The 14425-nt window shown below is 42.2% G+C and overlaps 1 protein-coding gene across 1 annotated transcript; it reads right to left on the reverse strand.

Moving 5' to 3' along the window:
* Positions 1-375: 375 nt before the first annotated feature.
* kdm2ab (lysine (K)-specific demethylase 2Ab) lies at positions 376-14377 on the reverse strand. Its single transcript, XM_035161373.2, has 23 exons — positions 14164-14377; positions 13668-13706; positions 12055-12193; positions 11856-11934; positions 11642-11688; positions 11114-11292; positions 10305-10411; positions 10112-10205; positions 9862-10015; positions 9429-9544; positions 8832-8958; positions 8425-8720; positions 7865-7942; positions 7293-7553; positions 6999-7127; positions 6764-6850; positions 6350-6574; positions 5933-5962; positions 3982-5000; positions 2894-3057; positions 2503-2649; positions 2123-2338; positions 376-2001 (listed from the first exon to the last, which is right to left on the reverse strand). Exons 2-23 carry the CDS (start codon positions 13701-13703, stop codon positions 1820-1822), a joined length of 3912 nt encoding a protein of 1303 aa, XP_035017264.1. The 5' UTR covers positions 13704-13706; positions 14164-14377; the 3' UTR covers positions 376-1819.
* Positions 14378-14425: the final 48 nt, after the last annotated feature.

A 14425-nucleotide genomic window follows, 5' to 3' on the forward strand; every position in this document is an offset into this window, starting at 1 on the left:
CAGGGTTGTTACCGTCCGTCAAAATAAAGCGAGACTCTGCCAGTATTCCTGTTTCACATCCAGGTCACTGGAGCAGAGGGCGAAGCTGGAGGCAGCTGCTGCAGCTGCAACACGCTCCTGTCCGGATATTAAACCACAACACATCTGTCAAAGTTCACTGTGTCCCAGCCAGCTTCGTCAGGATCAAGTGTATTTACAGCAGCAGCGGAGTTTACTCTTCTATTCTGGCGTCGCTCCATTTCCAGGTTACGGAGTGCAGCTGGGTGGAGTCTGGGAAAACTGACATCCGATCCAACTGGGCAAATAAACTGCGATATTACCAGGAAGATTAACTAATGATGTGGACATTGATCGGACTTAATGTATCTCTCACTGTTGTTTATCATTTTTTTTATTTTTTTCTTGGAAAATAACACAAACAACATAAAGTGAAAAAGGCTTCTGAAAATAATTACATTGCTACAGGATTCCCGTTTTGGCAAATCTAAAAGAGGAAGACAAAAACCAACACATTTACACAAAAGTATATATTTATATACTTGTATTCATCGGAGGGATGTGGACAGGGGAGCAGTCTGGGGGGAGAGATAATTGATACCGAACCACTGGACATGTAGGGAACAAAGAAATGAGCAAGCACCCACTTATCCACCAAAATAAAAAAAAGAACATCATACATCTCTGTGTTGAATCAGACGAGGTCATGAACTCAGTGAAAAGTAGATAGTATTTTCATCCATGAAAAGAAACATGTATCAAAGAGGGGGTGGGAGTTGTTTCATCAAGAATATTAACAATTTTGCTCTAAATATCGTCTCTGTACAAAAACAAAGCAAGAGGAGTTTGGAAATAATAGCACCTGAAGTCTAATGGTTGAAAATGCACCATTTATCCGACACCTGAGCCTTGGCTTAACCCCCGTACACCTGATACGTCTCGCCCTGTTGGGGTGAGGTCTTGTTGCCAAGTCCACCGCCCTCACAGTCCTTTTACCCTCAATGTCCATGTGTACTTATCAAGAACACCGCTGAACTATTGTCTCACCCAAACAACTCATGAACCCGAACATACAGCTGGTAAACACAGGCCATTCCAGTAACTCACTTTTAGAAGACTTGATGTGAAAAACTTGTCGCCTTTAGTCATATTTATTTTAAAAAATCTCAACACGTAGGAGTTGTGCACAAAGCGAAAGTCATCCAACGCCTTAACGTTAGCTCTTTTGAATCTGACAAAAATATAACCATCTAGTTGGAGCATCAAAATGTAGCGGAAATCAAAAGTTTACATGTGTCACGTGATAAATAAGACTTGATAGGGATCAGCCAAACAGAACAATGCAGATATATCCCAAAAGGGTGAAACTCAAATGTTTCTTTCTCAAGGCAGGAGTTTATGATGGGAGTTACCATGGCATCTGTCCAAAAAGAGAAAAACTAAAAATGAGTTGAGCAGTTTGTGCAGTCTAATGCAGCTAATTAATTGCTTGTTCTCCCACTCCTGGCAATGAAAGACATGCTTTTCCACACAACATTTATTCCCAAATAGCGTAAAAAAAAAAGCTCCTGAGTCTCTTTTAGGTACACAGGAAAAAATGTGTAGAAAAGAAACACTGTTATAGCTGTGAGACCCCCTTTTAACCAACACCAGCTAAGTGAGTACACACTCCCAGTTTAGACTCCACCAATTATTTAACGCGACCCGGGCGCATGTGAACATCCCCGCCTGACTGTGTCCTTTGAGTCACAGTTTCACATCAGGATCCACTCCTCCTGCTTTTGCCCCTGAAATCAGCTCTGCAGTGAGAGGAAGCAGGCGCTTAGGATATCCTCTGGATCAGTTTTTCATCCGATAGGCAGTAGAGCGTGTTGACTGACAGCTCGGAGATGAAGGCCTCACAGGCCTTGCGGGAGACCCCTTTGCAGCCTCGCAGATCAAGCAGTGAGATGCAGGAGAGGCGGCGGAGATACTTTAGACACGTGTCTGTCAGTTTACTGCAGCCTGGGAAAGAAGAAGACACATCAGTAGTGGAATAATACAACAGCAACATGTGTGTATGTACTTTGTTTTTAAAAATTGAGTTTTGCATGTTGCATATTGGCTAATCCAATCAATCTCTCACCTCCAAGGTTGAGTTCTGTCAGCGTGTTCCGGGTGGAGGAGCCCACTGCTGTGAGCAGGTTGATGGAGTGGTCAGTGAGGCTGTTGCAGTGGGAGAGGTCCAGTTTTGTTAGATGGGGCATGTGGCGAATCACCAGGCGCAGAGTGGAGTCAGTGATGTCCAGGCCTGCTAGTCGTAAACACTGCATGGTCCGCAACTGACTGCGATTGTCGCAGCCTGGAGGAGCCATTTGAGGAGGAGAAGAGAAAAACATGCAGAGTTTTTGAAAAAGAATTTGATGAGGAAAAAGTGTAAAAGGAAATAAAATGAGAAAAATAACAAATATAGGAGCAAACAACTGAATTCATTAACGGGAGTTATGTTGTGCACTCTTTCCTCACCTGGAGGGCTGACAAGATCCCTGATCTGAGAGTCTTTGACCCCGTCTGCGTACCGCAGGTCCAGAGAACGGAGGAGAGGGCAACCAGAGGAGCAGAGAGCTGATATAGACGACCAGGAACAACCTGCCACCATCAGATCCTTAAGCGCTGCCAAATCAAGACCAGATGTCAACATAGCATGTGGAGTGCAAACATGACTAATTCAGAATTCATCTGAAAACCCCAGGATTCTACCTTAAAAAACAGCCAATAATAATGGTTGTGAGATAATTGCACAAACATAAATGAACTCTCAATGATTTTAAATGATTCTTTGTTTTTATAGTGTCATATTTATACATGAATAATAATATTTTCAAAGAATATAGTGAAAGTGAAAGTGTCTATGTACCAGGCAGGCGTCCAACAAGCCAGTTGAGCTGCTTTTTAGAGATGTTGGTCCATGACAGATCGAGCGTCACAGGCTGTCTCTTTATGATGCCTGTTAGGGCCTGAGGAGTAACAGTGCGCTTGATGCTCAGGTCAATCCGCGCCCAAAGCCGCTTGTCTAAACACCTGCGGACAAAAACACACTCATGAAGAATACGTCCATCCAAATCTACTTATCAAATCCAAATCCTTCAAATCCTCTCTGAATCTCATTAGATTAATCTTCATAACGTTTGCAGGAAACTAAATAACAATTCAGAGTCACCCTTTGTTGACAGACAATAGAAACACTTTTTACAGTAATATTAATGTACCAACAACCTGAAAATGAGCTCAACAGTATGAAATGATAAACTAACCCACTACATCTTGAGCTACATAATATAAATGAGGTACTGACTCAGAACTACTGAGTTGATCAGATAGAAAGATATTATTTGTCATGGACTGTGTTGAGGTGATAAGCTGGATGCTTTCCCCTCGGTAAAAGTCATTGCATTGTTACATCCCAGTTAAACACACATAGTGCACTCACAGTTGTAGGTGGCATTACAGAATGATATCTCTCATCCCTCAATCAATCGTTGGATTAATAGACACTGGCTGCAGAGAGCACAGAACACTTGAAGCTGATCTGATCTGCCTCCAGTGATGTTGATCAGAATTAAGGCTGTAACAATACTCGAACCAAAACCGACACTGTGGTCCAGAAGTCTTTAGTTTCAGTTCACAATAATCAGAGACGGAACCACAACGACACATCTCCCTGCCAAATACCAATGCAGTGTGTACCTGTCCAATCACACTCCAATCCAATCACAACCCCAGGACCACTACCCCACCTAATCTGAGCCAACACAGACGTGACCAGTAGCTTTAGACAAATGAGTGTGGGGGTCAGAGAGTATCTTCTTTTTAAGCTAATGAGGAGAGATCAAATAAATTAACAAACACAGGTATTTTGCCCCCTGTAAACAGATCAAAAATAAAACTCGTTATCACAACCGATCCCTACTAAGAATATGACAGATATCATCTTAGAGGTCTTACCATTTGTACCAGTTCTTGCTGACAGCCATGCAGATGCAGAGATCTGCTCGATTTAAGTAGCGGAAGACAGACACCCACACCTCCCGCTCACATCCCGGCCCACCAAGACCGCTCTCCCGGTCCGTCTCACTCCCTCCCTCCTGCAGGGCGGACAGAGGGATGCGGAGATGGGTAAGCTCTGAGGATGAAGAACAGGAAGCACCATTGCTCAGTTTAGCTGGCCTGTTTGGCCTCTGTCTTTTAGAGACCTCCAGCCTCTCTGAGTGGGATGTGCGAGAGTCTGTGTGTCCACTACGAGTATGTGGGGGTGTGTGTCTATTGGAGTATTGATCAGGACAGGCGCCACGAATTCTAATTGGGGGTCTGGCGAGGGGTCTAGTCTGATTGGGTAATGTGGAAGTAGCAGCTTGAGGGGCGATAGCCTCTAGCTTGGGGACAATGGCTGATGGGTCCCGCTTGGTCTTGGTTGGCCTTTGGAGTGTCACTTTAAGATATGAGCCATCCTTGTCCCCTGTTTGACTGTTTTGCTCAATCTCCTCCTCATCTTCATCCTCTGCACCGTTTTGGTTGGCCACCTCAATCGCTTCCTCTTCTTCTTTGGCTGCTTGTCCTCTTCTCGACTGAGGCTGGTTCTCTTTATCCCCTCCCTTCCCACTGTTCTGCTCCCTCTCCTCTTCCTCGTCGCTGCTGCTGCTGCTGCTGCTGGTGGAGCTGCTGCTGCTGCTGCTGCTGCTGTCGTCACTCTCCTCCTCCAAGTCTCCATGACCTCTGCCACCTCCAGAACCTCTTCCTGCTCCTCCTCCCCGCAGCCTCACCCCTCTTCCCCTCCCTCTGCGGGGCTCTCCCTTAGACTCAAGTACCAGACTGCGGGAAGACTGCTGCTGGAGGAAGGACTGGGTCCTTCCTGGAGAGCCGTGGTAAAGACCTCTGCCCTGAGATAGTCTGCTGGTTGGAGAGCGCAGCCTGGACAGCAGCCTGGAGCTCAGCAGCCTAGGAGAACGATCTAGTGCCGACTGTTTCTGTAGGTAGTGAAAAGAAAACAGGTTGGCCAATTAAACAAGATCATGGATGTTTCAAATACCAAATACAGTGCTCCAACTACAACTGTTTTTAATAACCGAGGTCTAATTTTATTATATGAAAAAAAACTTTCATGCATGGGCTGCATCATTGACAAACCAAATTGTTTGCATTCACCTCTGTCCTGTAATGTCTCGTATCTCTTTGACAACATTGCCTTTTTTCGTGACTTTACAATCCATCTTAGTGCCTTTTTGTAAAAACGTTCAATGTAAATAATTCATTCACTTGTAAATTCATAAAGCCCCCAAAATATCAGTGTGGTGATTATGGGAAAAGCTAAACTTTTTAATCCTGACTGAACAATTGTCAAGTTGTCCACCAGTGCTTTCTTAAATAGCCAGTGTAACGAGGACGTACATTATTATTACACTCAACTAAATATGTACACACACACGCACGTGTTTGCAAAATTAACACACAGTCAACTGAAACTTTATCAAAACATTTTTTTTTTTAGTAAAACAATTATTAATATAATGAATTGCTGGAATTGAGATGAGTAGTTGGCTTTCTGCAGGCAGCCGCTGCTGATGGAAAGCTTTGAAGCCACTGCCCATTGATACCAAAAAGGTGGAGGCAGCTGAGAAAAAGTGTAGCTACACGCCTTCAGCCTACATGAATATTTGTGTTTTGGTGATTAATTGTCATTTTTCCTTTTTAATAACCTGCATTCTACATCTCATGGTTTCATACGGATGATGGGATCACAGTGTAACACCCTCCTCTAGTTTTTGCCCCACATTAAGTACTACACCTATCTTCATTCCCTTGAATCCAACTGATGGAAATCTGTTGTGCCGACAGAGAAGTTTTATCTCTGTATTACTTAAATGCAATAGAGTCACTGAAGGAAAAGTATATTACTTACCACTAAGAGTTTGCTACGCTCCAGTTTTATCTGCAATAAACAGAAAGAGATTGGGGGATAAGAAATAATGTCAAGTACAGACAAATAATCCTCACTGACAGATTGACATCTACAAATTTTTTTTAATATCTTTCGATTTTTAAAGATCTTTCAGTGATTACATAGATCAAAACCAATGATAAACTGAAACAAAATAGGACATATTTTTTACTCTTGAACCAGCTGAAAGGAAAACTAATTGGGGTATTGCTAAACAAGAGATATGCCAATAATTAAGACATGAGACATAAATTGTCCAAAAGGCTTTAAATCAATACATTTCAAATAAATACTTGCTTCTGATCATTTCAACATTGTAAAATTCTAAAATCACCATTTAAATATGCATCTTAAATCCAGTTAAAAGTTACACTTTACCTTCTTCTTAAGTCTAAGCTCCAGTGCACTAGCTCTTTTGCGATTCTGTTGATGCTGCAGTAAGAGTTTCTGAGAAGGTGGTGGTGCTGTGGGTCGGGATTGTGGTCCGGTACACACCCCTCGTCTCACCCCATCGCTGACACCAATGCCTTCACGGTATGCAAGTTTGGATGGTGGCAACGAGGAAGAGCTCTCTGACTCCCCACTATCCTCATCGCTGGAAGACTGGAGTGGTAAGGAAGGGAAGAGATGGTTGAAGAAGAAAAAGGGTGACATTGTTCTTTTGAGTATCAACATCTGGCAGAGGTTACATCAAAATTAAACTTTGCTGAGGAAAGGAAAAGTGTCCCAGAGTCTGAAATAAGAGAGAATGCACAGAGAGAGAAATGAGAAGGAGAAGATATGTTTGGTTACCTCTGATCCTGAACTTTTGCCTTGACAACATTTGGGACATTCCCAGCAACTGGGTAAATCGTCATTGATCTTTCCCTCACCAGGTTCCTGAAAGAGAGCGCAGATAAAAAATCGGAGACACCAACAATCAAACTCCTACTATGTTAAAATACATCTCTATAGGCAGCAAACCAGATCATGCAAAATCAGATTATGTATTTATCTTATGGTCTTCAATGTGTCTGAAGCAGATTACCTTAATGCACTGACGATGAGCAATCTGCGAGCAGACGGAGCACTCCATGAGTGAGAAAGTGCTCGGATCCGATTCATCTAATTCACCTTCTCTACATATGGCACATCGAGCTGTGTTTGGCAAAGCAGGCTGGAGGAAGAAATAAATGTAACTTAGACTGAAAGTAAATCATATGGAAACTTTAGATCTGATGCAGATTATTGTGAATAAAAGTCTTTATTAAAAAGAGTCCTGCAGTTATATAAGAATATAGACATCAGTCGTTTAAAAAAAATGATGGATATGACCACTCACCGTTAGACACTGTCTCGTGATGCAGCCCTTCTTCATGCGTCCAGGCCCACCAAACTTCCTCATGTCGTGGCAGTACTGGCAGTTGCCGCACTCCTTTCTGCAGCAGCCGGCACAGCGCTTGCACCGCACCCGTCTTCTCCTCAGGGCAGAGATGGAGGAGCGTTTGGTGGGCCGCTGACCAAGAGGCTTGTGGAGGCTTGGGGCTAAGCGAGGACGGTAAATGACAGGGGGAGGAGGAGTGGAGGGCTCGTACCATGACGGCTGTATGAGGGACACAGCAAGAAAGGTTGTTTAGAATTAAGTCCTGCAAATATATTAAAGGGATGAGTTTTGTTTAATGAAATGAAAAACTTAATAATTAACAACTATATTTACTTTCAAAATAATCTGAAAAATAATTGAAGCTTTCACTACCAATACTGATATATATTATAAAATTAAAAAAAGAAGATTTGAAACGAGCTGAAGCACTTATTCTAAATCTACGATATTTGCTCACAAAAATATATCATCTGAGGCTTGGTGGTATTTATTCGCAGTGAAAAGAGTGTGAAAAGTAGTTTTCTACTCACTCTTTTGGGCCACTTGACAATGGGCTCTCCAGTGTAGGACAGCTTGGGGTTATCATTTGAATGCTCCTTCAGAACAGCCTGGACAAGCAGTAAAAAAATAAATCAGTCCATCTCAAATATATCAAACATATCTGGACACAGATACCTTGACACAGCACCGTAAAGAAGTTGTAAAACTTTTGCCCCTTTTCCATAAAATTCTCTTCACTCTTGAGCATCATTAACTGACAGTGCTGAACATTGCACAACAAGTAGTAGCAAGAGGGCACATTGCATTGATTAACATTGTGTGTATATACTGTTATTACAGATATTTGTTGGCAGACCACTTCTCCATCCTCTTTCCAAACTTTAGAATATGACAAGGCCACTGATTTCCTGCAGTTCACACACTCTTACTCTATCTCTTACCAAAGCAAAATCTAATTCATGTTGTGTGTGTGTGTGTGTGTGTGTGTGTGTGTGTGTGTGTGTGTGTGTGTGTAGCATGAATGATTGTAGCGTAACCAAGGTGAGAATATTGTGCGATGAACTGCCAAACAAAGTTGGGTGACACCCACCCTCATGTCCTCGAGCAGGGCTGCAGCATCCTGGATGCCTGCAGGGACACACTTTTTGTGGACTGGCAGCTCCTCCAGTTTCCCCAAGAGGTTGCACAGTCCCTCCAGCTCAAAGGGGGTCATCAAATGCTGTGGTGTGGTAAGTTGAGCTGCTCCATCTTCTTCTGTGTCTTCTTCTTCTTCTTCTTTTTTTGGTTGTTTTAATTTGATCTCCGCATTTTCAGTGTCACTGTCAACTCCATTGGAGTTGCCATTCCCAGGATGATCGTTGGCTTCAACGTCAGCCCGTGTCAGTCCTAAAAAAAGGGAGGACATGATGGTTATCGTTAAGTTTATGTTAGTGAAATTTTGTCAAAATTTGAATAAAATGAATGCAGCAATGTTTTCTTGTGTTAATCTGTCCTCACCTTTGCCAAGGGAGTATTTCTGGAACTCAGGTGTGAGGTGTGAGATGTTTGTCAGACAGTAGAGGTATCTCTCCAGGACATACCAGCACATCTCATAGTAGAAAGGGTAACGGAACTTCGCTGGCACCTAGAGGAGAGAAGCAGAAAAAGATTTGTAAAAATCTGTTTAATAATATAGCATATCCAAGACCCTCATATTCAAATATCATTGAGTAAAATGTCTAATATGTCTACTGTTGCTTTAAGTATTTTTTCAAAAAACTACACTGAAGCAGTTTCTCTTCATCAGAAGCATAAGTCATAAGTTGTTCCAGTGTTTGACATTAATATGAGACAGCCAATTCACATTACGAATAGTTTATTTGTCATTCTATACTCAAATACTGGCATGATGGAGCTGAAAAAAGTTAGCCCTGGCAGCTCATAATTACTTAGTGGTATCAGGAGATACCCTGAGATAAGGTTTGGGAATTGGGATTGAGAAGAAAACAATATATAAGCATCTCTTTATGGGTGTTTAAAATAAATTAAAAGTCAGGTTGTTGAGAAATATTTATTAAAGTAAACATTCTACAGTGAACGTGAGTAGCTGCTCACCCGTGTGCGATCCTCAATGCTGTAGATGTTGAGCTGCATCGGGATGTTAAAGCTGTGGAGGAAATTTCCCCCAAACACCAACGTGTCCTCTGGCGTGTACACAGCATGGATCCACCCTACGGGGTACAAGATACGGGAGGTATGAGACATTTAGGCGTCGTATGGAAAACTGCTTTCAGACATGCACTGAACTCCGCATATCCTCAATATTTTCTTCGGAGAAGGTGCATATGTGAAACGCAAAAGTCCGAGTGAGAGATGCTGTTGTGAACGCGGATGTGCAGAGAACCTCCCGCTGCGTTGTGTATGTGTGAAAAGCAAACTGCGGGTAAAGTCTGTATCCAATTCTCCAGACTTTACCCGCAGGTCAGGTCCGAAAAGGGCTTATGTGTGTTTGTGTCTGTATGTGTCACGGCTGTATGCAGAAAGAGACCTGATGGGATTATGAAGGTGTTGCCCTGGTTGAGTTGTATCCTCTGACAGTCATGACACTTGTCCCCCAAGAAGATGTCTCCCTGCTTTCCTGATAAAACCCAGTTCTCATACATCTCCAGGTTCTGTGGTGTGGGTGGAATCAGCCAGAACACCTGCAGGAGCCACGGGTTAAAGTTAGACCACAATCACGTTTACTTAAATTTTAACATTATGATTGACTCAAAACTTTCTGTGACACCCAGACTGACCTTTCCTCCTCGCAGGATGTGGTACCAGACTGAAGTGCCTCCAAAGTCAATGTGGAAATCTGTGAAGCAGCCCTGCACACTCATGAGACAATACCTGAGGGATAACAAAAAACACAAAAAGATTGATGTAAACGACAGATAGATGAGATGGGAGTGTTGTACATTACTATAATAAGGCCTCTGGTTTACTCACTTCTGTACTTTGGGATAGTGCATGTCTATGATGGCGTTTGTGGAGTCTCTTTGTCGCTCCTTGAGATGACGCGGCCACATGTTGTCCACCCAGTCAATAAGGTCCACCTAGATGATTGGGAGATGAAATAGGTATAAAACATACAAACTGTCCACACCCAAGATTGTTCCTGATACGTTACGCCACTTTTTGTATGAAGATAAAGATGTTTTCAAGCCAGCAAACACATTCATTAGAAAAAACTGTAGCGTGTAAGTGCCATTTCCAGTGCGCCTTGGTTTGGCAGTAAGTAAAAAAATGACATTATCAATGTGCGCATCTAAGTTGCTGTAAAACCCTCAGGTGTGAAAGTGGCCCTGCTCATATCTGGCATTAACGTGTACCTTGGTTGCTCCGATCACAAGTGGAAAACTCTAAGTTTGTAAGGTCACGCGTGGCATTTGAATTTATAGAGACCTCCACATACGAGTGACTAATTGTGATCAGATCTCACTTCTCCCATCTACATAGAAAAAAAACACATCATTTTTGTTTAAAAAGACCAATATTGATTAAAAGTATGTTGATAATCTTAACCAGTGGAGTGCACACTTTCTGTGCATTAACCTGCTAGAAATGAAAGAAGATGATATCCAAACAATAGAGACAGAATCTATTCAGTGGCAAGTTCCAGAAAACCAGAAAACCCAAGATGCTTGATGCATTCGTAATAAATCTCTACAAGCTGTTCATAAATATCACAAGACATTGACAAAGCTAGTTATGCAATTTAATGTCAGGTATGATCTGGGCCATTTGTATACTCTTACCGAAGCTGGTCGTTTGACTAGATTCTCCAGCCTGGTGTGGCTGAACTCCAGGCTGATGACATTGTAGAGTTTTTCTCTTTCTGATGGTGGCGTCTCATAGTAGCGTCGCCACTGAGCCATTGACATCTCGATTCCCTTCTGGGTGTTCACGTCCATCACATCAACGATTCGTCGACTACCTGTCGATTAAAAGGATTTCAAAAAGTGAGAACAAAGTCATTAAATACAAATCAAATTTTCTGCCCTAAAATTTACAAGATATTTTGTATATGTAATAATGATTATATCTGTTTAAAATACAAAGAAACCAAAGACCACCTAACCTCAGATTTGTTTTAGACCAGTACAGATTTTTGACAGTTACAAAAAGCGAGGATCATATTTCCTGATATTGATATGTGCAATAAGGAAACATCACCCATATATCAGCCTGGCTCTAGCTCTGCCTGCACTAGGTATTTGGGTGAGAACATACTGTGTACTTTAATAAAGCCATTTACTCTGAAAGAACATAAAGTAGCACCTTACCTACAAACAACTTGACATCACTCACACTGAAGTCAGGGTCTGGCATTCTGCAAAAAAGACACAATTCCTTGTAATATATTTACAATTTACATTTTCTCTGGACACTTGTAAAAATGTTAATTGGTATCTGCTTTGATATTATTTTAAATTCGGAAGAAAAAAAAAATTAAAGAGAGATTCTTCTGCAACTCAACATTATAATAATTTGACTCACTGTATTCCAAGACCATCAGCTGTCTTAAAGATGATTGGTTCCCTGAGCCCTTCCCTCTGGATGTATTCAAATGTGAAATCTAAAAAGGAGACATACATAAAGACAACTTAAGACAGTCAATTATAAAAATAAAAAAAACACGTGCAAATATGTTGAGACGGTTTCAGCGAAACACAAAATGTTTCATTTGACATCTCACCTTTGCCTTCCATGTGTTTGACCAAATCTGAGCGAAACCTGTCGCACTGCAACTTTTCATCCAGGTCAAACATTCGTTTCCCTTCAATTTCATCATCTGAGATTCCATCGTCCTGGTAGCGGCGCCGTGTGCCTGTACGCTGAGGACAAAAGAAGGTTTCTGTTAACCTCGGTCAGACATGGAGACTATGATTTGTCCAGAACAAAAAAGGAGACAGGAGGAGAGGGCTGGAATTTCTGGCAGTGAAGAATATGGGGTGCATTAAAACACTGACGATAAGTCAGTGCCATGTCAGGACAAATCTGGGTTATAGAAGCATATCAAATAGACAGCAATGCTGACTTCAAGATCGCATATTTTAAAACAGAACACTGAAAGGGACTTCAAAGGAATGCATGGAAACGAATTCAAAATCCATCTCAAATTCACAACACAGAGGAAATTAGCGTAATTAGTCACTTCTGACCAAACTACCCATAGTAAGAAAAACTCACTGACTGAGGGAGTAGTTCTGATCCACAACTAAAAGCATATCAAGCTAAGACAGGTTTTTATTATTTTTTTAATACAAAAACCCTCTGAAGCATTGTTTAGTATCTTTTTAAATGTTCTTATTGGAAACAAATTTCTAACACATAAGGTGACACCCACGGGAGCTGTTCCGTATAACTGAAACAAAAAGAAACTAAAGCTGCCATTTGTAAAAAAATAAAATAAATGAATGCATGTATTCATCCCAAGACAAGGAATAAATCACAATAAATCAATCCAAGCTGGTCAGTCAGTCAGCCACCAAATCAGTTCATGTAGGGACCAAACAATACTGCAAACAATAGCTGGGGTTAATCTTCCACACACAGCCCCCCTCCCTTTACCCCCCTTCTGTCATTCACCCTATGCAGCTCTGCTTGGCTAGACAGATGAATCAAGCACAATACCCCCCACTCTCAGATATCCCCACCCCCATCGCTGTACGACTAATGTGGTATTATCTAAACTCTGATGGTACTTTACTTTGATAAGTGAGGATTGAACACACCCTATTTAATTGCTGTTGTGTTCATCGTATATTCTAACATAATAAAGGATATCATTAAATTATTAACAATGTGTTGGGTGTGTCCAAACACATTTCCAAAACCTGTACTGTCAGCAACGGAAGAATCCGTCTTTTCACATATTTTAAAATTAAGTTCCATTTGATCATTTAATTTCCAAAACACTAGTATTAATTGTGGCCCTTTGATTACACACAGAGGAGTCTGCAAGCATTGAGTGTATCACTTTACAGCAAAGAGGGGAAAGACAGTCAGGGGTGAAGATGTCACAGCAAAGAAGCTGCTCAGGTCACACAGTGAACTTGACCCTCTGCTGAACCCAGTCTTCAGACATGTTCATTACCGTTATTGGGGTGGACAACAACAGAGCCCCTCTGCCATGAGAAACCCCGACAGAAAGTGGACCATCCCAGTCAGTATTATCCACTGAACGGTTTCGTATGTACTAAAAATGCTAATGTTACACACCGAGCTTAGTTGGAAACACGTCACAGTTGCATTGTGTACATAAAACACAAGTGTTCCGGGAGTTACCAGTATGGTTGTGTTACTCACCAGGCGTTTGCTGTACCGTGTATGAGGATCCTCCATAATCTGTGGAAGACACACAAAGTTTCGGGAGTCGTGTTAAAACACTCGGGTTAAATAGTCAATGGCTGCCGAGATGTTATGGTGTGTTTTTAAATCCTGTCGGCCAGAAACACACACACATCGCTCCCTGTGTACAGACTAGCTACATAGCTCTGCTAGCATTAGCTTCCAGTGTTGCTTTAGCTAGCAAGCTACGGTTAGCAATACACACACACAATTACAAACATTGACGCTAAGCACGAGTCTCTGTGTGAGGACAAGAGTCGGCGAAGGCGACGACGCTTGAGCAGAAATACTCCGAGCAAACGTGTGTATTTAGTGGCGTTATTCGTTAGCGTTATCGGCTAACGCGAACTAGCTCAGTTGACAATCCCTTTCATAAGTCGTCGGCTAACGCTGGGGCTAGCCAGCTAGCTGACGTTAGCATCGATACGGCAATTGAAGGCTTCTTGGTCATTACCTCGGCGTTGGAACTCCTTTCAGCGGCAGTGGTCAAAGTAACGTTTCCCAGCTAGAGCGTCGGCGGCCTCTCGGTGAAGTTTCTCCCCATGTTACGAGCTAACAGCTGTGCATATTGTTGTGTTTATTATGGTGCGACAAAGTTAGGACGACTCGACGCTCCGAGCCGCCATTTTCAGCTGTGCAGAAAACACACACACATACATACACACACCAAAAAAAAAAAGAACCGTCAGGACCCGCCCCCCTGCTGACACCGCTGT

Source organism: Hippoglossus stenolepis, chromosome 7, assembly GCF_022539355.2.
Source record: "Hippoglossus stenolepis isolate QCI-W04-F060 chromosome 7, HSTE1.2, whole genome shotgun sequence".
Lineage (NCBI taxonomy): Eukaryota > Metazoa > Chordata > Actinopteri > Pleuronectiformes > Pleuronectidae > Hippoglossus > Hippoglossus stenolepis.